This window comes from Salvelinus fontinalis, chromosome 1 (assembly GCF_029448725.1).
Source record: "Salvelinus fontinalis isolate EN_2023a chromosome 1, ASM2944872v1, whole genome shotgun sequence".
Classification (NCBI taxonomy): Eukaryota; Metazoa; Chordata; class Actinopteri; order Salmoniformes; family Salmonidae; genus Salvelinus; species Salvelinus fontinalis.
The window spans coordinates 12,557,117-12,582,151 of record NC_074665.1 but is presented as its reverse complement, the minus strand read 5'-3'; the positions used below and the strand labels follow the sequence as shown (position 1 = coordinate 12,582,151).

At 41.4% G+C, this 25,035-nt stretch overlaps 1 protein-coding gene across 9 annotated transcripts in view; it reads left to right on the top strand.

The window, feature by feature from the left end:
• The first annotated feature begins 712 nt into the window (after positions 1-712).
• The window catches only part of LOC129816126 (protein shisa-6-like), a 112,650-nt gene continuing 88,327 nt past the window's right edge, over positions 713-25,035 (top strand). For all 9 annotated transcript variants that reach the window (XM_055870998.1, XM_055870743.1, XM_055870914.1 and 6 more), the window contains exons 1-3: positions 713-815; positions 1,347-2,354; positions 5,912-6,072. In XM_055870998.1, the coding sequence (XP_055726973.1) occupies positions 1,822-2,354; positions 5,912-6,072 (694 nt within the window). In that variant the 5' untranslated portion in view covers positions 713-815; positions 1,347-1,821. The remainder of the gene's footprint in view (positions 816-1,346; positions 2,355-5,911; positions 6,073-25,035) is intronic.

The following is a 25,035-nucleotide window of genomic DNA, read 5'->3' as shown; positions in this document are numbered from 1 at the left end:
CAGTCCCCACAGTATTACATAGAGCCATGACATCAGGTAACTGATGCAGCAGTAGAATCAGATTTAAAAAACAGATAAAAATACACCTTATGGAACAGCGGGGACTGGGAAGAGACACACACACACACGCACGCGCACGCGCACGCGCACACGCACAGGCACACGCACAGGCACAGGCACAGGCACAGACACAGACACAGACACAGACACACATACACATGATACGACATGCACTCTACACACGTACACATGGATTTTGTATTGTAGATATATGGTAGTAGACTAGTGGCCTGAGGGACACTACATGTGTTGTGAAAAGTGTTATGAAATGTAATATTTTAAATTGTATATAACTGCCTTAATTAATGTTGCTGTAGCCCAGGAGGAGTAGCTGCTGCCTTGGCAGCTAATTAAATACACCTATAAATATGTACATATCTACCTCAATTACCTTGTAACCCTGCACCTCGATTTGGTATTGGTACCCTGTGTATATAGTCAAGTTATCGTTACTCTTTGCGTATTTATTATTACTTTTATTATTAGGTGTTATTACTTTTCTATTATGTATCTATTTTATTTATTTCTGCATTGTTGGGAAGGGCCCGTCACTAAGCATTTCCCTGTTAGTCTACACCTGTTGTTTACGAAGCATGTGACGAATACATTTGGATTTGATTGATTTGATTTGACGTAAGAAAGAGCGAGGGAGATGAGGGAGGGAGGAGAGAAGCGGGGTCTCGAGCTGAGCTTTCGTATCCCAATCACTCTCCTCGCGCCAGACAGAGAACAAGTCAACGGGAATCTTGATCGGGGTAGGTTTCATCACCATACGTTTTCTATCTTTGAACTATTGCGTGTGCCTCGCATTAACATGCAGATAAATAAATCACATTGCGTTGTGTTGTGCTTTTTCTGTAAGATAAAATGAATAACTTTTAAGTAAGCCTAATATATTGAAATATGCTATTCTTCGGCGATATTTTACTGAGTTAAAACAAATATTTGGCTGCAATTAAAACCGTTTTGAATATATTGGTTCTACTCTATTCGAATTTTATTCAAAAACTTTAATGCATTTGGAAAGTTCCAGTTGCAATGGAATGTCTGTACATCGAAAGGGGTTTAAACAAGCGCGTCTTGACTGCATGCAGCCGTTATGACAAGACCAGAATCCCTGAATGTCAAACATTTCACGAAAAGGATGTGACAAAAATACCGCCGTTCAGAATAAATTATTGTGGTTTCTATTGCGTGGATAAATTGTTGGCTTTGATTAGACTTAACGCACCCCCCTTGACGTGCGGATAATGTCTTATGAAGCGTTTTGTTTGTTTCCTCTATAGCGCAACTTTCACCACAACAAGAAGATGTGAACACAAGCCTGCCATGTAAAGACGACTCGTCTCAAGGCGCCCCACATAAATCAGTACCTTAGACAGCGACACGCGGCCGTTTTCAGCATCTCCAACCCGGCGGAAAGCACACAGTCCACTGCACTCGACTGTCCTACCAGAGCGCAACCAAGGCATGCAGTTCCGTGAATGACGATTCTCTCTATCAGAGCGCAATGGGTTTCAGAAGCGCTGCTATTAATGATATACTTAACTAATTGTGTCTTCGATACTGATGCTATTCATTCTTCTAGCCAGTATGGTAACAGTATCGATCGTGAGAGGACCAACGCGAGTGGCAGGTGACGAGGGTTGTAACAGCCTTGTTGGACTGAGAGCCTGAGAGCCCTATCACATTCACTTCACTACCAAGTCAGAGAAGATCACAAGCGTCGCGTCGGAAGTGAATTGACAAGTTAGACACACCATGGGGATAAGGCACCTTTTGCTGCTCCTCATATACCTGGATCCCCTGAGCGTTCTCTGCGCCGGGACAGGAGGCAAGAAGATGAAACCCGTGACCAAGCGGACTCCCAAGGCGAAAGACACCAACATCACCGCGGTGATCCCCACCGCTGCGCCGCAGAAGAACACGACCAAGGACTACGATACGTGCACTGGTTACTACGACGTGAGCGGACAATTTGACAGAGAGTTTGCGTGTAACAACACGGTTCACCGCTACTGCTGCGGGTCCTGCTTCCTGCGGTTCTGCTGCCAGGAAAAAGAAAAACGAGTGGATCAGTCAAGCTGTAAAAACTACAACACGCCGGACTGGGTGAAAACGCCCCCCCCGTCGCCAGCCTCGACGGGACAGCCTTTTGACCCGAGTATGGACCAGACGAACACTGCGGTGTACATCACCTGTGGGATCATAGCTTTTATTTTAGTGGTGGGAGTTTCAGCTAAAGTTGCCTATGACAAAGCCACAGAGCCTCCTCAGGAAATGAATATCCATAGGTAAGTCAGACTGAATGACTTAATAAATGAATGAATGAATGAACGAATTAATATACATGCACCCAAGCATGTCTGCTTGGGTGCAAAACCCCGTTTTATATGAAACATGATGAAACATGATCCGGTCTTTTTTGTCTTGGGAGAAAAATGTAAATGTGGTTGAACATATCATTCTGTATTGAAGTCATGTTCGCATGCAGTATATAATATATTATGGATAATCTGAGTGTGATAATTAACTTGACATATAATATAGTTAATATGGGTCTTATCCACAACCCCCAGCAGTCTAAACCCTTATACTAAAAGGTCTGACCCTTGAACTAAGAAGTTGCACCTTGAAAAGAATTGTTATGACATTAATGGGTCAGAGGTCAGAGTTCATTGGAACATGGTCACATGAGATTGAGTACATCTTTGACTTCCATTTTACATAATGTACTGTGAGGTGTCACGTGTGTCTTCCTGGTACAGTAGGCTACAGATAAAGATTTTTCTATATGAAAAAACACTTGACTTTTAACCAGGTTGATGCTATGTCCTGCTTTATACAAATAATTTGATCACCCACTACCAGAAGGCTATTAAATCTGGTACACTAGGCTAGTTTACACACACAATAAATGATAACCCCTATCTGTACTATTTAGAACCATCATGTGTGTGTGTAAACCAGCCCAGTGTACCAGATTTAATGGCATTCTGGCATTTACTCTCAATTCCGTATAATCCAATGAAATATAATAAAAACAAATGCATGTACCATTTGGTGCTGTATAGAACCTTTTTTGAAGGTTCTATAAAGAACCCTGCTCATAAGGTTCTGAATGGAACTGGTATGGTGCTATAAAGAACACTTTCCTAAGGTTCTATGAAGAACCATTAATTCTATATAGCACCAAAAAAGGGTTCCGCTATGGTTACAACCCTTTTTGGGGCTATATAGAATGCTTTTTTTATGGTTCTTTATAGAACCATCATGGAAAAACGGTTCTCAATCTGAAAGGTTCTTTGTAGATCATTTTGTGGAACCATACATGGTTATTTATTCTGTTAAGCCATATTATACTGTTAAACTTCCATAGGTGTTACTGTGTTAATTAACATTTTAAGTGAGCTGCCTCTGGAACAGCTGGGGGTCCTCAAGAAAAGAAATACTGAGTGATTTAATCAAACGTTCTCAATTGATGCAAAACATTGTTGCTAGATATAGTCATATATAACACAACTGATTAGATACACTGGAATGAGACTCTCATTCACGGTTGCACAAAAAAAGCTATGCGCGAACCACACCCCAAAATATTCTAATGAGTCTCCTCCCTACATTTTAATTATCACTAAAAGAGCAAAGAATCCTTTTGTGAACTGTAAAGAACCATTGAAGGGCTCAAAGGGTTCTTTGAATCATTATGGTTCCACATAGAACCATTAGCCTTCCCAAAGAACCCTTGAGGAACCATTTTTTTTTTGTACACATGAAAGACCAAAGTAATTGCAGAGGTGTTCAAAGGGAAATATTTACATGATTTGGGAAAGCTTGCATATCAGTTGTGTGGTGAAGGACTGATCCTACTGATGTATATTTTATGTCTTTTTTTGTTGCTGTATGTTTCACTGCAGGTGTTGTGACAAATCTAGTTTCTGCATCATAACATGAAGCTGATGTAATACTATGGAGAGCACTGACAGTGCATCATCGCTTCAAATACAAGCAGATAAATCCAGACGCACAACAATGTCTAAACACATTTCCCTCGTAAAATACCCATAAAATGTCAAGGCCTTTGCTAAGTTAAAACAAACCATATTGTCATAGACCATAAAATAGAAAATAAAACCTCTAATCCAACCCCTCTCACCCTGACCTAACTCTAGTCCCATAGCACCTATCATACCAACACGTTCTCTGTGGTGGTGATGGTGGTGGTGGTGGTGATGGTGGTGTGCATTCTCAGACTGCAGTGGTGAACTGACATGGGTTAAACAGGGCTATGTTGGAGTCTTCCACAAAGTAGCGGTCTGCAGTTATGTGTTTTCTCAGTTGTTTCCCGTCTCCCTCTGGGGCTTTGCCACCTTTACGTTTAACCACAGACTAGTGGACAACACATGATGCTGGAGAGCACACATCAATGAGTAACCGCTGATACACATTGTAGTCTCCCGCTATGAAGCATGGTCCTTTTATACATGCGTGGCGCAACACTGGAGTAATCTAGAGACATACAATAATGTGTGACGCACAGGCGGCCGTTGGCACCTTAATTGGGGAGGACGGGCTTATAGTAACGGCTGGAACGATATCAACGGAATGGTATCAAACACATGGTTTCCATGCGTTTAACACCGTTCCATCCACTCCACTATGGTGAGTTGTTCTCCCCTCAGCAGCCTCCTGTTGTATAACATTAAGGTTAAAGTATCATTGTAGTTGCCTGACACGTCTGCACCACAGCAAATCCAATGATAAATACATAACTGCAAAACTCAGATGTGAAATAAATAAAAACAGGGACAATATTTATAGAACAGAAGAGGTTACGCTGTACACATATTTGTCATGCACAAGGCTTTGAGCAATCGCAGCAATGCAAACATCATTTGATTTCCTCCTCTTCAAAAAGCTCAGCCAGAAAAAAACAACTATTTGTGTTATTTTCTGTCATGATGCTGTTGAGTTTTTCCGTTCCCTCTCTCCCCTCTCCTTCTCACCCTCGAGGGTGCCATACCTCCGTATGCACCTGGTGTCGGCCTGAAAAACACTCCAATTCAACCCAATTATAACGGCTTCTCATAAACACATTTATGCTTCTGTTTCTGTTGTTAGTATATTTGTTATCGTCACTGTTGTGTTAATAGAGTGGATGTCCACTCCCCCACTGACATCTAATTAGCATAATAACAAAACCCCATAGAATATGTCCGTTTAAGTGAGACGTATCTAGCTTGGGCTTGCGTCCTCAATCCACAGCATCTGCCGATGCCGGTGAAAGGTGGCAGAGCTACAGTGGTATTTGTCAGACCGGGAGACATGCCGAAAATGTAGTGCCGAAAAGGGGTTAAATATGGGTAAAATAAATATAAAAATAATTTGCTTATCTATCTTTTACCTCTCAGATATAAGACAGACACTTCAAAATGTACTTCCTTTTGTTGTATTTTTGGACTGTCTGTTCTGCCGTATATGAACATGTTATTCAGTGTGTTTCTATGGGGTAATAGCAGTAATACCAAATTCAATATTTCATCAAATATATATATATATTTTAAACAAATTATACTTACAGGGGTTCCTAATATTCCAAATCAAATAGCTAAATGATCATTCTTATGACCTTCTTGTATGTTAGCACAGTAGAATCCCATCCCCGGGCCCTTATACCTCAGGGGGTTAATAACGGTTCTCTATGACCATTCAGTGCCAAGAAAAAATGTACTCTCACTCACCTTGGAGTGTATTGTAAATGCTTGGAGAAGTGAGCTAAATAGACGTATCAGTGACTTTTGGTGCACAAACTTTTATCAAAATCTGCCATTTCTTTCCTCTGTGTCCACAGGGCCCTTGCAGACATCCTGAGGCAACAGGGACCCATTCCCATATCTCAATATGACTGTGAGAACTTTTCAGCCATGAACGGCTCTCCCAAAGACAACCCTCCTCAACAAACCTCTTCCAAGAACCACTACACCCCTGTCCACCAGTCCAAGTCCAACCATGGTACGTAACCTTTATAGTATGGTTCATATATTCTACTGTTTTTGGTACATATCTTCAAAGACAAATTGGTGAAGTATTATGGGCAAACGGGGTGAAGTGTGTGAATGTGTTGGTGCACAATCATTATGTTTCCAGTAGCGCTGTGTGGGTAAAATCACTGGGAAAGCCAAACCAGAATTTTTTGGGCCATATTGCAACCTATGTGTTGTGATAATTGCGTTGTTTGCTCTATAACCTGTTAGTTCATATGCCTTGCCACTGTGATATATAGGCCCAAGGCCGAGACAATAAAAAGACACAGTGGCAAATAAATTCAACCACACCTTTGTTTCATCACACAACCAGAGAGCGACCTCTGTCCGGTGAAGTCCACAAAGCATTCTGCATGTTACAAACAGTTACATTACCTACAGCATGTTCAAGCAAGGTAATGTTTCTGACGTTTTCTGACTACGAAACAACATTTGATTTAGAACCACAGAGTGTTACCACAAGTCGCAAAGGAAACAGGAGCTGCCTCCACTATTCCAGCACCATTTCAACTACAACATCATCAAATCACCTCTGCTTATTCTAATACAGTGACAACTAAAAGATTCCCAAAACAATTTAGTCCAATCAACGTAAGCTAAATATCATATGACTGTCCATGGTACTAATTTCTGTGTGTGTGTGTGTGCTTGCAAGGAAAAACACTTATTGACTCACCCTACTTCTAGAAAAACGCCATTGCCATTCTCCTCTCTTTCATGTTGCCGAAATGGTCTATCACTCCGTCATACAGTACACGCTTTTAGTTGTTGTTGTCCAAGGCTACCTGGTTAAAATGCTTGCTTTCTAGCCTGACTTCCTTTCATGGGCAACAATTAGCCAGCTAGTTAACATTAGCCTACTTCCATCATGCCAGGGGCATAATGTATAAATTAATGATTGGATCGGATTCGCCATTATAATCATTGGCCAGTACGAAGAGTTAAGTAAAACCACAAGTCCAAATCCCAATTCATCTAAGGCTAATTTAGGAAATATATCGTTTTAGTTAGCTCGCAAGCCTTTGGAGGACAACACAACGAGATGCAACAATTACATTTATATCTGTCAACAATGACGTTTGGCTTTTGATATGATGTTATAGGTGTGAAGCCAAATCCAAACTGGATTCCCTTGATACTTTCTTTTGGTGCGCCAGGATCATTCACAGTTGAGCTGAATGCTGATTGGCTATTATTTTATAATTTTTGTTCATCAATGCTCGCTGGCTTCTCTTGCATTGAATGCTACAGGCGGCAACAATGTCATACCCTTTTTGGACCAGACGCATCAGATAGATTGTGTGTACACATACAGAGACAGAGGGGGCACTGTTTCGCTTGCTTGGATGCTTTCTCCGGTCAGATACATTCAGCCTCTTGCGAATTAAAGGAAAATTATAAAACACAGAGAGATGAAAGATCATCATTTTATTGGGGGGGGAGCCAGGCTTCCATTGGAATCCATGAGTACATGCCACTGTGTGCTTCATTACTTTGTGTGTGTGTGTGTGTGTGTGTGTGTGTGTGTGTGTGTGTGTGTTTATTCAGTTTCTGTGTGTATGAGAGCACACATTGTGTGTTTATTCAATTTCTGTGTGTATGAGAGCACACATTGTGTGTTTATTCAGTTTCTCTGTGTATGAGAGCACACATTGTGTGTTTATTCAGTTTCTGTGTGTGAGAGCACACATTGTGTGTCCACAGCATGATGCGTTCCCTGTCAGTGGTGTAATCTCCTATGTATGCATCCCGTAATCATCCAATTTGTGCAAGAGAGAGAAAGGTAGAGATAGAGACAGTAGAGAGCGAGAGGAATAGAGACAGTAGAGAGAGAGAGGGAGAGAGACAGTAGAGAGAGAGAGGGAGAGAGTAGAGAGAGAGACAGAAAGAGGGCCTGTCAGTGTAGATAACTGTGGCTAGCAAGGGAACGGGTCCGGGCAATCGCTGGCAGGGTGGAAACGATAGAAGCTGGCACACAGAGACCGCAGCAAGACCGTGACCGCTCGGCATGCGGGGTAACGTGATTCGACCACACGGCTGGTAGGTGGGAACAGAACACCACAGACAGGGTGTACACTGGGGTATGGACTCTCTGAAGAGATAGAGTTAACGTGAGACAGCTTTGTGGTTGCAGGATTGTGAAGCAGGTCTGAGTCGAGAGAGAGGGACAGAAAGAGAGGGAGGGAGAGGGAGAGGGAGGGAGAGGGAGAGGGAGACGGAGAAAGGTGTTTGAGAGATACACAGTGAGACAGAAAGACAATTGGGAGAGGAAGAGACTGAGGCCGTATCCGAACAGCCGTACTTGAATTCTAAATAGTAGGCTGACTGGGTATACACAAATAGGATGTTTTAATGTATGTGGCACTCAAGTATGCTCAAATGCCAGGATGTCATGCTCACTTCTGATTTTTACCTAGTACAAATTCACTGCATGCTATGGAGGAAGATAATCAGCTTTTCACGTGTGTTTGACAACAGCTGATAATCAGATCGGGGACGGGCTGTAGCAAAATGAACGACTGGAGGGAAACACTTTAGATTATACATTCTCAGTATGGGTGAGTCTAGTATATGATTACACATTCCCAGTATGGGTCAGTCTAGTATATGATTACACATTCCCAGTATGGGTGAGTTTAGTATATGATTACACATTCCCAGTATGGGTGAGTCTAGTATATGATTACACATTCTCAGTATGGGTGAGTTTAGTATATGATTACACATTCCCAGTATGGGTGAGTCTAGTATATGATTACACATTCTCAGTATGGGTGAGTCTAGTATATGATTACACATTCCCAGTATGGGTGAGTCTAGTATATGATTACACATTCTCAGTATGGGAGAGTCTAGTATTAGATGACACATTCCCAGTATGGGTGAGTTTAGTATATGATTACACATTCTCAGTATGGGTGAGTTTAGTATATGATTACACATTCCCAGTATGGGTGAGTTTAGTATATGATTACACATTCCCAGTATGGGTGAGTTTAGTATTACATTACACATTCTCAGTATGGGTGAGTCTAGTATATGATTACACATTCTCAGTATGGGAGAGTCTAGTATTAGATGACACATTCCCAGTATGGGTGAGTCTAGTATATGATTACACATTCCCAGTATGGGTGAGTTTAGTATTACATTACACATTCTCAGTATGGGTGAGTCTAGTATATGATTACACATTCCCAGTATGGGTGAGTTTAGTATTACATTACACATTCTCTGTATGAGTAAATCAAGAATTATATTACACATTCTAAGAATGGGTGAGTCTAGTATTAGATTACACATACTAAGTAAAAGTGAGTCGAGTATCAGATTACACATTCTCAGTATGGGTGAGTCTACAAATAGATTACAGATTCTCAGTATGTTTGAGTATATTATTAGACTACACATTCTCAGTATGGGTGAGTCTAGTATTTGATTACACATTCTCAGTATGGGTGAGTCTAGTATTTGATTACACATTCTCAGTATGTTTGAGTCTAGTATTAGATTACACATTCTCAGTATGGTTGAGTATATTATTAGATTACACATTCTAAGAATTGGTGAGTTTCGTATAAGATTACACATTCTCAGTATTGGTGATTCTAGTAATAGATTACACTTTCTCAGTATGGGTGAGTCTAGTATTAGATGACGCGGTCTCAGTACAGGTGAGTCTATAATTAGATTACACATTCTCAGTATTGGTGAGTTAAGGTATATGTTACAAATTCTCAGTATGGGTGAGTCTAGTATTAGATTACACATACTTCGTGTGTTTGAGTATTGTATTAGATTATACATTCTCAGTATGGGTGAGTCTAGTATTAGATTACACGTTCTAAGAATGGGTGAGTCTAGTAAAAGATTACACATACTATGTATGTTTGGGTATTGTATTAGATTATACATTCTCTGTATGGGTGAGTCTAGTATTAGATTACACATACTACGTATGGGTGAGTCTAGTATTAGATTATACATTCTCAGTATGGGTGAGTCTAGAATTAGATTACACATTCTCAGTATGTTTGAGTTTGTATTAGATTACACATTCTCAGTATGTTTGAGTTTGTATTAGATTACACATTCTCAGTATGTTTGAGTTTGTATTAGATTACACATTCTCAGTATGTTTGAGTTTGTATTAGATTACACATTCTCAGTATGTTTGAGTTTGTATTAGATTACACATTCTCAGTATGTTTGAGTTTGTATTAGATTACACATTCTCAGTATGGGTGAGTCTAGTATTATTTTACACATTCTATGTATGTTTGGGTATTGTATTAGATTATACATTCTATGTATGTTTGGGTATTGTATTAGATTATACATTCTCTGTAAGGGTGAGTCTAGTATTAGATACACATACTACGTATGGGTGAGTCTAGTATTAGATTATACATTCTCAGCATTGGTGAGTTAAGGTATATATTACAAAGTCTCAGTATGGGTGAGTCTAGTATTAGATGACGCGGTCTCAGTACATGGTGAGTCTAGAATTAGATTACACATTCTCAGCATTGGTGAGTTAAGGTATATATTACAAAGTCTCAGTATGGGTGAGTCAAGTATTAGATTACACATTCTCAGTATGTTTGAGTTTGTATTAGATTACACATTCTCAGTATGGGTGAGTCTAGTATTAGGTTACACATTCTATGTATGTTTGGGTATTGTATTAGATTATACATTCTCACTATGGGTGAGTCTAGAATTAGATTACACATACTACGTATGTTTGAGTATTGTATTAGATTATACATTCTCAGTATGGGTGAGTCAAGTATTAGATTACGAATTCTCACCATGGGTGAGTCAAGAATTAGATTACACATGGTCAGTATAGGTTAGTCTAGTATTAGATTACACATTCTCAGTATTGGTGAGTTAATGTATATATTACAAATTCTCAGTATGGGTGAGTCTAGTATTAGATTACACATTATCTGTATATGTGAGTATGGTATTAGATTACACATTCTCAGTATGTTTGAGAATAGTATTAGATTACACATTCTCAGTATGGGTGGGTTAGTATTAAATTACACATTCTCAGTATGGGTGAGTCTAGTATTAGATTACACATTCTCCGTATCGGCGAGTCTAGTAATAAATTACACATTCGCAGTATGGGTGAGTCCAGTATTAGATGACACGTTCTCAGTATAGGCGAGTCTAGTAATAAATTACACATTCTCAGTATGGGTGAGTCTAGTATTAGATGACACGTTCTCAGTATAGGCGAGTCTAGTAATAGATTACACATTCTCAGTACAGGTGAGTCTAGTAATAGATTACACATACTACGTATGTTTGAGTTTGTATTAGATTGCACATTCTCTGTATGGGTGAGTCTACTATTAGATTACACATCCTCAGTATGTTTGAGTATATTATTAGATTATACATTCTCAGTATGGGTGAGTCTAGTATTAGATTACACATCCTCAGTATGTTTGAGTATATTATTAGATTATACATTCTCACTATGAGTGAGTCTAGTATTAGATTACACATTCTACGTATGTTTGAGTATAGCATTAGATTATACATTCTCAGTATGGGTGAGTCTAGTATTAGATTACACATCCTCAGTATGTTTGAGTATATTATTAGATTACACATTCTCAGTATGTGTGAGTATATTATTAGATTACACATTCGCAGTATGTGTGAGTATTGTAGTAGATTACACATTCTCTGTATGGGTGAGTCTAGTATTAGATTACTGTAACGGCTGTCCTCGCTGACAGAAGGAGAGGACCAAAACGCAGAGTGGTTAGTGTTCATTATTTAATGAAAATAGACTGAACACTTCAAAATACAAAACAACCAACAAACGTGACAAAACCGAAACAGTCCTGTGTGGCACAAACACTGACACAAGAACAAACACCCACAAACACACACGTGAACCCCGGCTGCCTAAGTATGATTCTCAATCAGGGACAACGATTGACAGCTGCCTCTGATTGAGAATCATACCAGGCCGAACGCACAAAACCCCAACATAGAAAACAACACATAGACAACCCACCCAACTCACGCCCTGACCAACTAAATAAATACAAAAGAAGAGAAAACAGGTCAGGAACGTGACAATTACACATTCTAAGAATGCTTGATTATTGTTTTAGATTACACATTCTCAGTATTGGTGAGTCAAGATGTAGATTACACATTCCAAGAATGAGTAAGTCTAGTATTAGATTACACATTCTCAGTATTGGTGAGTCTAGTATTAGATTACACATTCTCAGTATTGGTGAGTCTAGTTTTAGATTTCACATTCTCAGTATTGGAGAGTCTAGTATTAGATTAAACATTCTAAGTATGAGTGAGTCTAATATTAGATTACACATTCTCAGTATGGGTGAGTCTAGTATAAGATTACACATTCTCAGTATGGGTGAGTCTAGTATTTGATTACACATTCTCAGTATTGGTGAGTCTAACATTAGATTACATATTCTCAGTATGGGTGAGTCTAGAATTAGATTACACATTCTCAGTATGGGTGAGTCTAGTACTGGTCCCGTGTGGCTCAGTTGGTAGAGCATGGCGCTTGCAACGCCAGGGTTGTGGGTTCAATTCCCACGGGGGGACCAGGGTTCAATTCCCACGGGGGGACCAGGATGAATATGTATGAACTTTCCAATTTGTAAGTCGCTCTGGATAAGAGCGTCTGCTAAATGACTTAAAATGTAAAAATGTAAATGAACTAGATTACACATTCTCGGTATGAGTGGGTCTAATATTCGATTACACATTCTCAGTATGGGTGGGTCTAGTAAGAGATTGCAAATTCTCAGTATGTTTGAGTATTGTATTAGATTACACATCCTCAGTATGTTTGAGTATATTATTAGATTATACATTCTCACTATGGGTGAGTCTAGTATTAGATTACACATTGTTTGAGTATAGTATTAGATTATACATTCTCAGTATGGGTGAGTCTAGTATTAGATTACACATCCTCAGTATGTTTGAGTATATTATTAGATTACACATTCTCAGTATGTGTGAGTATATTATTAGATTACACATTCTCAGTATGTGTGAGTATATTATTAGATTACACATTCTCAGTATGTGTGAGTATTGTAGTAGATTACACATTCTCTGTATGGGTGAGTCTAGTATTAGATTACTGTAACGGCTGTCCTCGCTGACAGAAGGAGAGGACCAAAACGCAGAGTGGTTAGTGTTCATTATTTAATGAAAATAGACTGAACACTTCAAAATACAAAACAACCAACAAACGTGACAAAACCGAAACAGTCCTGTGTGGCACAAACACTGACACAAGAACAAACACCCACAAACACACACGTGAACCCCGGCTGCCTAAGTATGATTCTCAATCAGGGACAACGATTGACAGCTGCCTCTGATTGAGAATCATACCAGGCCGAACGCACAAAACCCCAACATAGAAAACAACACATAGACAACCCACCCAACTCACGCCCTGACCAACTAAATAAATACAAAAGAAGAGAAAACAGGTCAGGAACGTGACAATTACACATTCTAAGAATGCTTGATTATTGTTTTAGATTACACATTCTCAGTATTGGTGAGTCAAGATGTAGATTACACATTCCAAGAATGAGTAAGTCTAGTATTAGATTACACATTCTCAGTATTGGTGAGTCTAGTATTAGATTACACATTCTCAGTATTGGTGAGTCTAGTTTTAGATTTCACATTCTCAGTATTGGAGAGTCTAGTATTAGATTAAACATTCTAAGTATGAGTGAGTCTAATATTAGATTACACATTCTCAGTATGGGTGAGTCTAGTATAAGATTACACATTCTCAGTATGGGTGAGTCTAGTATTTGATTACACATTCTCAGTATTGGTGAGTCTAACATTAGATTACATATTCTCAGTATGGGTGAGTCTAGAATTAGATTACACATTCTCAGTATGGGTGAGTCTAGTACTGGTCCCGTGTGGCTCAGTTGGTAGAGCATGGCGCTTGCAACGCCAGGGTTGTGGGTTCAATTCCCACGGGGGGACCAGGGTTCAATTCCCACGGGGGGACCAGGATGAATATGTATGAACTTTCCAATTTGTAAGTCGCTCTGGATAAGAGCGTCTGCTAAATGACTTAAAATGTAAAAATGTAAATGAACTAGATTACACATTCTCGGTATGAGTGGGTCTAATATTCGATTACACATTCTCAGTATGGGTGGGTCTAGTAAGAGATTGCAAATTCTCAGTATGTTTGAGTATTGTATTAGATTACACATCCTCAGTATGTTTGAGTATATTATTAGATTATACATTCTCACTATGGGTGAGTCTAGTATTAGATTACACATTGTTTGAGTATAGTATTAGATTATACATTCTCAGTATGGGTGAGTCTAGTATTAGATTACACATCCTCAGTATGTTTGAGTATATTATTAGATTACACATTCTCAGTATGTGTGAGTATATTATTAGATTACACATTCTCAGTATGTGTGAGTATATTATTAGATTACACATTCTCAGTATGTGTGAGTATTGTAGTAGATTACACATTCTCTGTATGGGTGAGTCTAGTATTAGATTACTGTAACGGCTGTCCTCGCTGACAGAAGGAGAGGACCAAAACGCAGAGTGGTTAGTGTTCATTATTTAATGAAAATAGACTGAACACTTCAAAATACAAAACAACCAACAAACGTGACAAAATCGAAACAGTCCTGTGTGGCACAAACACTGACATAAGAACAAACACCTACAAACACACACGTGAACCCCGGCTGCCTAAGTATGATTCTCAATCAGGGACAACGATTGACAGCTGCCTCTGATTGAGAATCATACCAGGCCGAACGCACAAACCCCAACATAGAAAACAACACATAGACAACCCACCCAACTCATGCCCTGACCAACTAAATAAATACAAAACAAGAGAAAACAGGTCAGGAACGTGACATAACCCCCCCCCCCCCCCTCAAGGTGCGAACTCCGGGCGCACCCCCTAAAACTCTAGGGGAGGGTCTGGGTGGGCGTCTGTCCGCGGTGGCGGCTCTGGCGCGGGACGTGGACCCCACCTTAACAATGTCTTTGTTCGCCTCCTTACTCGCCCCCGTGGCCTCCTCCTAACAACCACCTCCATGTCAATTCCACTATACCAAAGGGCAGCACCGGAATGAGGGGCAGCACCGGACTGAGGGACGGATCCTGGCTGGCTGGCTCTGGCGGATCCTGGCTGGCTGGCTCTGGCGGATCCTGGCTGGCTGGCTCTGGCGGATCCTGGCTGGCTGGCTCTGGCGGATTCTGGCTGGACGGCTCTGGCGGATCCTGGCTGGACGGCTCTGGCGGATCCTGGCTGGACGGCTCTGGCGGATCCTGGCTGGACGGCTCTGGCTGGTCCTGGCTGGACGGCTCTGGCTGGTCCTGGCTGGAAGGCTCTGGCTGCTCCTGTCTGGCGGAAGGCTCTGGCTGCTCCTGTCTGGCGGACGGCTCTGGTTGCTCCTGTCTGGCGGACGGCTCTGGCTGCTCCTGTCTGGCGGACGGCTCTGGCTGCTCCTGTCTGGCGGACGGCTCTGGCTGCTCCTGTCTGGCGGACGGCTCTGGCTGCTCCTGTCTGGCGGACGGCTCTGGCTGCTCCTGTCTGGCGGACGGCTCTGACGGCTCGGGACAGACGGGCAGCTCTGACGGCTCGGGACAGACGGGCAGCTCTGACGGCTCGGGACAGACGGGCAGCTCTGACGGCTCGGGACAGACGGGCAGCTCTGACGGCTCGGGACAGACGGGCAGCTCTGACGGCTCGGGACAGACGGACAGCTCTGACGGCTCGGGACAGACGGACAGCTCTGACGGTGCTGTGCAGACAGGCAGCTCAGACAACGCTGGGCAGGCAGACAGTTCAGACAGCGCTGGGCAGGCAGGCAGCTCAGACACTGGCTGCGCTGGAGAGGAGGAAGGCTCTGACAGCGCTGGACAGGTGGGAGCAACTGGAGAGAGAAGACGGAGAGACAGCCTGGTGCGGGGGGCTGCCACCAGAGGACTGGTACGTGGAGGTGGCACCGGAAAAACCGGACCGTGAAGGAGGACACGCGCTCTTGAGCATCGAGCCTGCCCAACCTTACCAGGTTGAATGGTCCCCGTAGCCCTGCCAGTGCGGCGAGGTGGGAAAACCCGCACTGGGCTATGCTAGCGAACCGGGGACACCATTTGTAAGGCTGGTGCCATGTACGCCGGCCCGAGGAGACGCACTGGAGGCCAGATGCGTTGGGCCGGCTTTATGACACCCGGCTCGATGCCCAACCTAGCCCTACCAGTGCGGCAAGGTGGAATAGCCCGCACTGGACTAAGCACGCGTACTGGGGACACCGTGCGCTTTACCGCATAACACGGTCTCTGACCAGTACGACGCCCTCTCACTCCACGGTAAGCACGGGGAGTTGGCTCAGGTATCCTACCCGGCTTTGCCACACTCCGTGTGTGCCCCCTCCCCAAGAAATGTTTCGGTCTGACTCTCGGGCTTCCGTGCTAGCCGCGTACCTTCATACCGCCGGTTCCTCTCTCCGGTTGCCTCTGCTCTCCGAGCTGCTTCCAGCTGTTCCCATGGGAGGCGATCCTTTCCAGCCAGGATCTCCTCCCATGTGTAGCAACCCTTGCCGTCCAAAACATCCTCCCATGTCCAATTCTCCCTTTTGCTGCTGTCGCTGCCCTTTTCCACTCTGCTTGGTCCTTTGGTGGTGGGTGTTTCTGTAACTGCTGTCCTCGCTGACAGAAGGAGAGGACCAAAACGCAAAGTGGTTAGTGTTCATTATTTAATGAAAATAGACTGAACACTTCAAAATACAAAACAATCAACAAACGTGACAAAACCGAAACAGTCCTGTGTGGCACAAACACTGACACAAGAACAAACACCCACAAACACACACGTGAACCCCAGCTGCCTAAGTATGATTCTCAATCAGGGACAACGATTGACAGCTGCCTCTGATTGAAAATCATACCAGGCCGAACGCACAATACCCCAACATAGAAAACAACACATAGACAACCCACCCAACTCACGCCCTGACCAACTAAATAAATACAAAAGAAGAGAAAACAGGTCAGGAACGTGACAATTACACATTCTAAGAATGTTTGATTATTGTTTTAGATTACACATTCTCAGTATTGGTGAGTCAAGATGTAGATTACACATTCCAAGAATGAGTAAGTCTAGTATTAGATTACACATTCTCAGTATTGGTGAGTCTAGTATTAGATTACACATTCTTAGTATTGGTGAGTCTAGTTTTAGATTTCACATTCTCAGTATTGGAGAGTCTAGTATTAGATTAAACATTCTAAGTATGAGTGAGTCTAATATTAGATTACACATTCTCAGTATGGGTGAGTCTAGTATAAGATTACACATTCTCAGTATGGGTGAGTCTAGTATTTGATTACACATTCTCAGTATTGGTGAGTCTAACATTAGATTACATATTCTCAGTATGGGTGAGTCTAGAATTAGATTACACATTCTCAGTATGGGTGAGGCTAGTACTGGTCCCGTGTGGCTCAGTTGGTAGAGCATGGCGCTTGCAACGCCAGGGTTGTGGGTTCAATTCCCACGGGGGGACCAGGGTTCAATTCCCACGGGGGGACCAGGATGAATATGTATGAACTTTCCAATTTGTAAGTCGCTCTGGATAAGAGTGTCTGCTAAAGGACTTAAAATGTAAATGTACTAGATTACACATTCTCGGTATGAGTGGGTCTAATATTAGATTACACATTCTCAGTATGGGTGAGACTAGTATTATATTACACAATCTCAGATTTGGTGAGTTTAGTATTAAATTGCACATTCTCTGTATGGGTGAGTATTAGAATACACATTCTCCAACTGGGCGAGTATAGTATTTGATTACCCAATCTCAGTATGGGTATTTCGAGTATTAGATTACACATTTTCAGTATGGGTGAGTCTAGTAATGGATTACACATTCTCAGTATAGGTGAGTCTAGTAATAGATTACACATTCTCAGTATGTTTGAGTATTGTATTAGGTGACAAATTCTCAGTATTTGTTAGTCAAGATTTAGATTACACATTCCAAGAATGGGTGAGTCTAGTTTTAGATTAAACATTCTAAGTATGGGTGAGTCTAGTAATAGATTACACATTCTCAGTATCGGTGAGTCTACTATTAGATTACACATTCTCAGTATGGGTGAGTCTAGTAATAGATTACACATTCTCAGTATGGGTGAGTCTAGTATTTGATTACACATTCTCAGTATGGGTGAGTCTAGTATTTGATTACACATTCTCAGTATGGGTGAGTCTAGTATTTGATTACACATTCTCAGTATGGGTGAGTCTAGTAATAGATTACACATTCTCAATATGTTTGAGTATTGTATTAGATTAAGCATTCTCAGTATGGGTGAGTCTAGTATTATATTTCACATTCTCAGTATGGGTGAGTCTAGTATTTGATTACACATTCTCAGTATGGGTGAGTCTAGTATTTGATTACACATTCTCAGTATGGGTGAGTCTAGTAATAGATTACACATTCTCAGTATGTTTGAGTATTGTATTAGATGACACATTCTCAGTATGGGTGAGTCTAGTAATAGATTACACATTCTCAGTATGGGTGAGTCTAATAATAGATTACACATTCTCAGTATGGGTGAGTCTAGTATTAGATGACACATTCTCAGTATGGGTGAGTCTAGTATTAGATTACACATTCTCAGTATGGGTGAGTCTAGTATTATATGAAGCGTTCTTAGTATTGGTGAGTTGAGTATTAGATTATACTTTCAATGTTTTGTTCCCCGAGGCACTTACTCCATCATGCTGAAAAAGGCATTGTTCATCACCAAACTGTTCCTGGATGGTTGGGAGAAGTTGCTCTGGGAGGATGTGTTGGTACCATTCTTTATTCATGGCTGTGTTCTTAGGCAAAATTGTGATTGAGCCCACTCCCTTGGCTGAGAAGCAACCCCACACATGATTGGTATTAGGATGCTTTACTGTTGGCATGACACAGGACCTATGGTAGCGCTCACCTTGTCTTCTCCGGGCAAGATTTTTTCTGAAATGCCCCAAACAATCGGAAAGGGGATTAATCAGAGAAAATGACTTTACCCCAGTCCTCAGCAGTCCAATCCCTTTACCTTTTGCAGAATATCAGTCTGTTCCTGATGTTTTTCCTGGGGAGAAGTGGCTTTTTTTCTGCCCTGCTTGACACAAGGCCATCCTCCAAAAGTCTTTGCCTCACTGTGCGTGCAGATGCACTCACACCTGCCTGCTGCCATTCTTGAGCAAGCTCTGTACTGGTGGTGCCCCGATCCCGCAGCTGAATTAACTTTAGGAGTTATTCGCTTGCTGGACTTTCTTGGGCGCCCTGAAGCCTTCTTCACAACAATTGAACCGCTCTCCTTGAAGTTCTTGATGATCCGATAAATGGTTGATTTAGGTGCAATCTTACTGGCAGCAATATCCTTTCCTGTGAAGCCCTTTTTGTGCAAAGCAATGATGACGTCACGTAACCATTCCTTGCAGGTAACCATGATTGACAGAGGGAGAACAATGATTTCAAGACCACCCTCCTTTTGAAGCTTCCAGTCTGTTATTGAAAATCAATCAGCATGACACTGTGATCTCCAGCCTTGTTCTCGTCAACACTCACACCTGTGTTAACGAGAGAATCACTGACATGATGTCAGCTGGTCCTTTTGTGGCAGGGCTGAAATGCAGTGGAAATGTTTTTTGGGGACTCAGTTCATTTGCATGGAAAATAGGGACTTTGCAATTAATTGCAATTCATCTGATCACTCTTCATAACATTCTGGAGTATATGCAAATTGCAGTCATACAAACTGAGGTAGCAGACTTTGTGAAAGTTAATATTTGCGTCATTCTCAAAACTTTTGGCCACGGCTGTATAGTTTTAATACGTAGACAGATTTCGGACACGACCAGAGATAGAGGTGTGCTCAGGTTTCAATTTCCACCTCAAAACAACAAGAGAGAAAGGTAAGATCGGCAGACAGCCCTAAAAACCCACTCGCGTAGTCAAAAAATTACACGTAGAGACACACAGCTGGACAGACAGACAGACACAGACAGAGGTGCGGGCTAATTAGGTGTGTCAGGTTTGAGCGTGACGGGCCATGTCGACCCCAGTATGCTCCCAGGCAGAGGTCCCGTTTGTTCCCCTGATTCACTGTATCAATCTAGTCCTAATGCTAGGGCCCAACGAGCCATGCCAGGAAAGGGAGGAAAGGGAAAATGCGCAGCCGCCTAGGGCTGTGGTGGTCATCACATTTTGTTAGCCGGTGATTGTCAAGCAAATAACTGCCGGTCTCACTGTAATTGCCCGTTAATTAACATCAACACATTTTGCATCTCCTGGCCTCCACACACAGCCTACAAGCCACTGATGCAGACCTTTGGAACATCTACATTTTAAAAAGTCTAATAAATCCATGTAATATAGCCTATACCATCACAATCTATCCATGATTTTAGACAGGTCTAAAGAAACATGATATGAAGAAAATGCAGTCTATTTCAGAAGAACAGAATAGCATATTCTGAGTTGTCCTTATGTTAGTCACTGATCTGGCTATGCCATATGGCTGTGGGCTACACTAGTTAATTTAGCAGTCAAGATTTGCTTCGAATTCCATGGCATTATTTTACATTATTTTATAGTATGCAGAATACAATTTAAAATAGAAAGGATATTTTTCTCCAAACGAATTATGAGGGATTACGAACACGCGGCTATTCTGTGTTGAGCGGTTAACAAAGAAACAGGCCTTCTTATATGCTTAATTTTGAGTTATTTATGTAACTTTAGTTGTGATACAAATGTTGCGCTATATATTTGGATTTTTAATACATTCTAAGCCTGCATGATGCGACTCTAATGATGATTTGAATAAAGTCTCATGATTAGTTTTTTGCGCAGGCTGCACACACTTCATCAGTCTCTTATTCACAATCTGACAAGCACTTGATAATGCCTCGTATTTCCTGGTGGCATCCCCCTTGTGGGGCCTTAATGCCCCCTAGAAAAGTCCATGCCTTTGGCGGCCAGTGGCCGTTGTGCCCTTGGGCTAAATATAAAAATTACAATTCCCTTCTCTTCCGGGCACCTCTCACTCACATGGTTCTCTCAGATATCTCAATTCTTATTAGCCAATGCCCGTCACGTGATTGGGTCATTCTCACAGGCGTCTTAGCTCCGAAGTAGGCTACACGTGAAGACGGACACATTGGTGACACAAATGCCTCCTTGTCGAATTCCGAGGCGCATATTGAAGATGTTAGAGCTGTCTATGTTTACTTTTCCTCTGCCTACAAGATGAATAAGGCTAACGATCAGCAAAAGCACTAGCCTATGTCAATATACTATCTCTCTATTCTATTGGTCAACTTGTCCTTCTATTCCAAACATAGTCTGGGACAGTTGTGGGATGCAATAGTTCTAAATTAATACAACCACTAGCATCAAAAAAACTTTTAAAATCAAAGAAGACGATGCAACAGATCAGAACATTTAGCTTAAAATGTTGATAAACTATTAACTATTTCTTCACATTATAAGCGCAGCAATGCGCACATGGCGGCAGGCTATAAGCGCAAATGTTCCAAAATGCAATTAGCGGGAAAACATCATTCTCCAATGTGACCGCAAATGCGATTATGCATGTAATGCTTTATTATAAAGGTTTATTTTTATGGTGAAAATTATCTTCCACAAACTTGAAACTCACACGCCGCCTATGTATGCCAGTTAGGCTCTACACCGGTTGTAAATAGGATTAATGTGCTTAATTTTAAGATGTTATTTGGCCACTTTAGTTGTGATACAAACTGTAGGAACCTGGTATATTTATGTTTACCAATAGATGGCAGTACTGACTCAAGACGGAGGTTTGCTTTCAAAACATATAGGCCTATGGGATAGGCTACATGAGGTGTGCGACTATTATTTGAAAAAGTTGCAAAAAAAAGTTACGAGCTGTTTCTTCCCTTAAGCTGGGCATCATTCACAATGATGGGCTAATATTGTCACCCATCAGACTATTCTTGATTTAGTCTTGTATTTACATATACTAAATAATATATGTGTGACATTAGTTTAGATTTAGAATGGACCATTATCATGCACATGTCTCGGAACAGGGGAAAAAATAGCGAATGGAGAACATTTTTCCCGTGGTTAATTTTCATGCCAGCCAGGTAGGCTATACTCCTGTTGTAAATATAAGCAATGTGCTTTATGTTAGGAAAGTTGAGAAAGATATATAGTAGGCCTAGTCTATAGAAAGCCGATGGGATCCTCATATTTCTAATAGAGGCCATCAAAACTCACGCTATTGCATAGCTTATAGAAATGTTGCGCAACATGAGCTCATGGGCTCTCATGAAGTGTTTGATTATATTTTAGATTACATTTGATTATATCATATTATAGTGATTCGAGGGACAATAGAGTGCTGAGTACCAGGCAGTCAGCACGTTTAGTAGGCTGCTACTGACCATCAGCAGCATCAGAGCTTGGAGAAGCCTAATTACCATGCCTAAACGGTCACGTGGAATTTGACTGCAGTCATGACTCGTGGCCAATACGATAATACGGTCAATATTGTAAGGACTAAGGGGTTGGCGATTGGTAGTACAGCAGAGCGGGGGGAGAGAGAGACACATAGATAGCACTCACTCACATTGAAAATGCATATGCAAAATGTGCCACACATGAATATGGATGACACAGTTAGATAGATAGAACATTTAGAAAGAAAGAAAGAAAATCCTCTACACCCTGCACACAAACTGCAGCCTTCCAAGACTGGCCACTTGTGTGTTTGAGAGGGCTGGAATCAGATGACAGAGTCCTAGTAAACCAGGTGTAACTACAGCTAAAGGTCTGGAGAGGCTGAGCCAAGAGATAAAATGACACACTGTCCTCTCTGATCTTCAAACCTGGCCGTGGCCACACTCTCCAAGGGTGTCTCAGTGGAAGTTGGGATATGCAAAAAGCTCCTTTTCGTTGCACACACTCATACAGGTTACCCACTTGTTCATGCAGTGAAACAGGACCAATGTAGGCACCCCCTATTTGACTTTTTCTAATGCTGTCTAGTAGCTTTCCGCATCACAACAATGAAACCCCCCAACAATACTTCCCCCCTTAAATTACACACACAGTATTTCTAAATGCAGGTCAGGTGTATCATGGGTATCCTTGGTGCATTGCTAAAGAAAACATCCGGCCGTCAGAGCGTTTTTAGAATGATACAGTATATTCCTTCAAAACAGATCCAGTGCAGACAGCAGAATAGGAAACCATGCGGCGCACGGCAAAGGCTGCTATTTCTATTCTTATCCACTCTGCTTGTTGTTGTACGCTTCAGAGGCGGGTTTCGGGTAAACACGATGCACCCTGCAGCCACAACAAGGAAAAGTCCTTGAGAGTTGATTCTTTTAGAGGCCTTGCAGAGATTTGTACCTTAAACGGTTTGAAGTAAAGAAACAAAGGGGAAAAGGGGACAAAGAGAAACTTCATTGAATAATGAGTTTTTCAGGATTTTTTGTTGTTGTCTAATTAAGTCTGAAAAGAGGAAGGCATGTTAGCTCTTTTCACTCTGCCCAGTATCCATATTCTAACATTTTAGGGTCAGTGGTCCTATTTGTGACTCAACAACAACAACAGTTTCCCTGACATTCAAAGTTCAATGGTGACACTGCTGCACAAACAAACAGCTAATGGATGAAAATACGACCTAACAGCTAATGGATGACTACATAACATAACAGCTAATGGATGACTACATAACATAACAGCTAATGGATGACTACATAACATAACAGCTAATGGATGACAATACGACCTAACAGCTAATGGATGACTACATAACATAACAGCTAATGGATGACTACATAACATAACAGCTAATGGATGACTACATAACATAACAGCTAATGGGTGACAATACGACCTAACAGCTAATGGATGACTACATAACATAACAGCTAATGGATGACTACATAACATAACAGCTAATGGGTGACAATATAACCTAACAGCTAATGGATGACTACATAACATAACAGCTAATGGATGACTACATAACATAACAGCTAATGGGTGACAATACGACCTAACAGCTAATGGATGACTACATAACATAACAGCTAATGGATGACAATACGACCTAACAGCTAATGGATGACTACATAACATAACAGCTAATGGATGACTACATAACATAACAGCTAATGGGTGACAATATAACCTAACAGCTAATGGATGACTACATAACATAACAGCTAATGGATGACTACATAACATAACAGCTAATGGGTGACTACATAACATAACAGCTAATGGATGACTATATAACCTAACAGCTAATGGATGACTACATAACATAACAGCTAATGGGTGACAATATAACCAAACAGCTACTGGATGACTATTTGACCTAACAGCTAACAGATGCCTATATGACATAACATATAGGTTATATAGTCATCCACTAGCTGTTAGGTCATATAATCATCCATTAGCTGTTTTTGGTTCCAGCTAGAACCTTTACACAGAGGGTTCTACATTGAAACCAAAAGAGTTCTATCTGGAAACAAGATAGAACCCTTTTTCTAAGAGTGTACAGTATATGCACATGATAACAATTTAACCTTCTCGCTTTTTACACAACCGTGTTTTGACATGACCTTGGTACATTTCCCTCAGCCCTTTAGTTTCTGAGTGTGTGCATGTATTTTTGCGGACATGTGTGTGTGTGCGCGCGCATGTGTGTGTGTGTGTTTGTACATGTCTGTGTTTGTCTGTGTTTATTGCTTGGAGAGATTTTCAGGACAGCATGCATGAGTTTTGCCTGGATTACTAAACTGTGATTT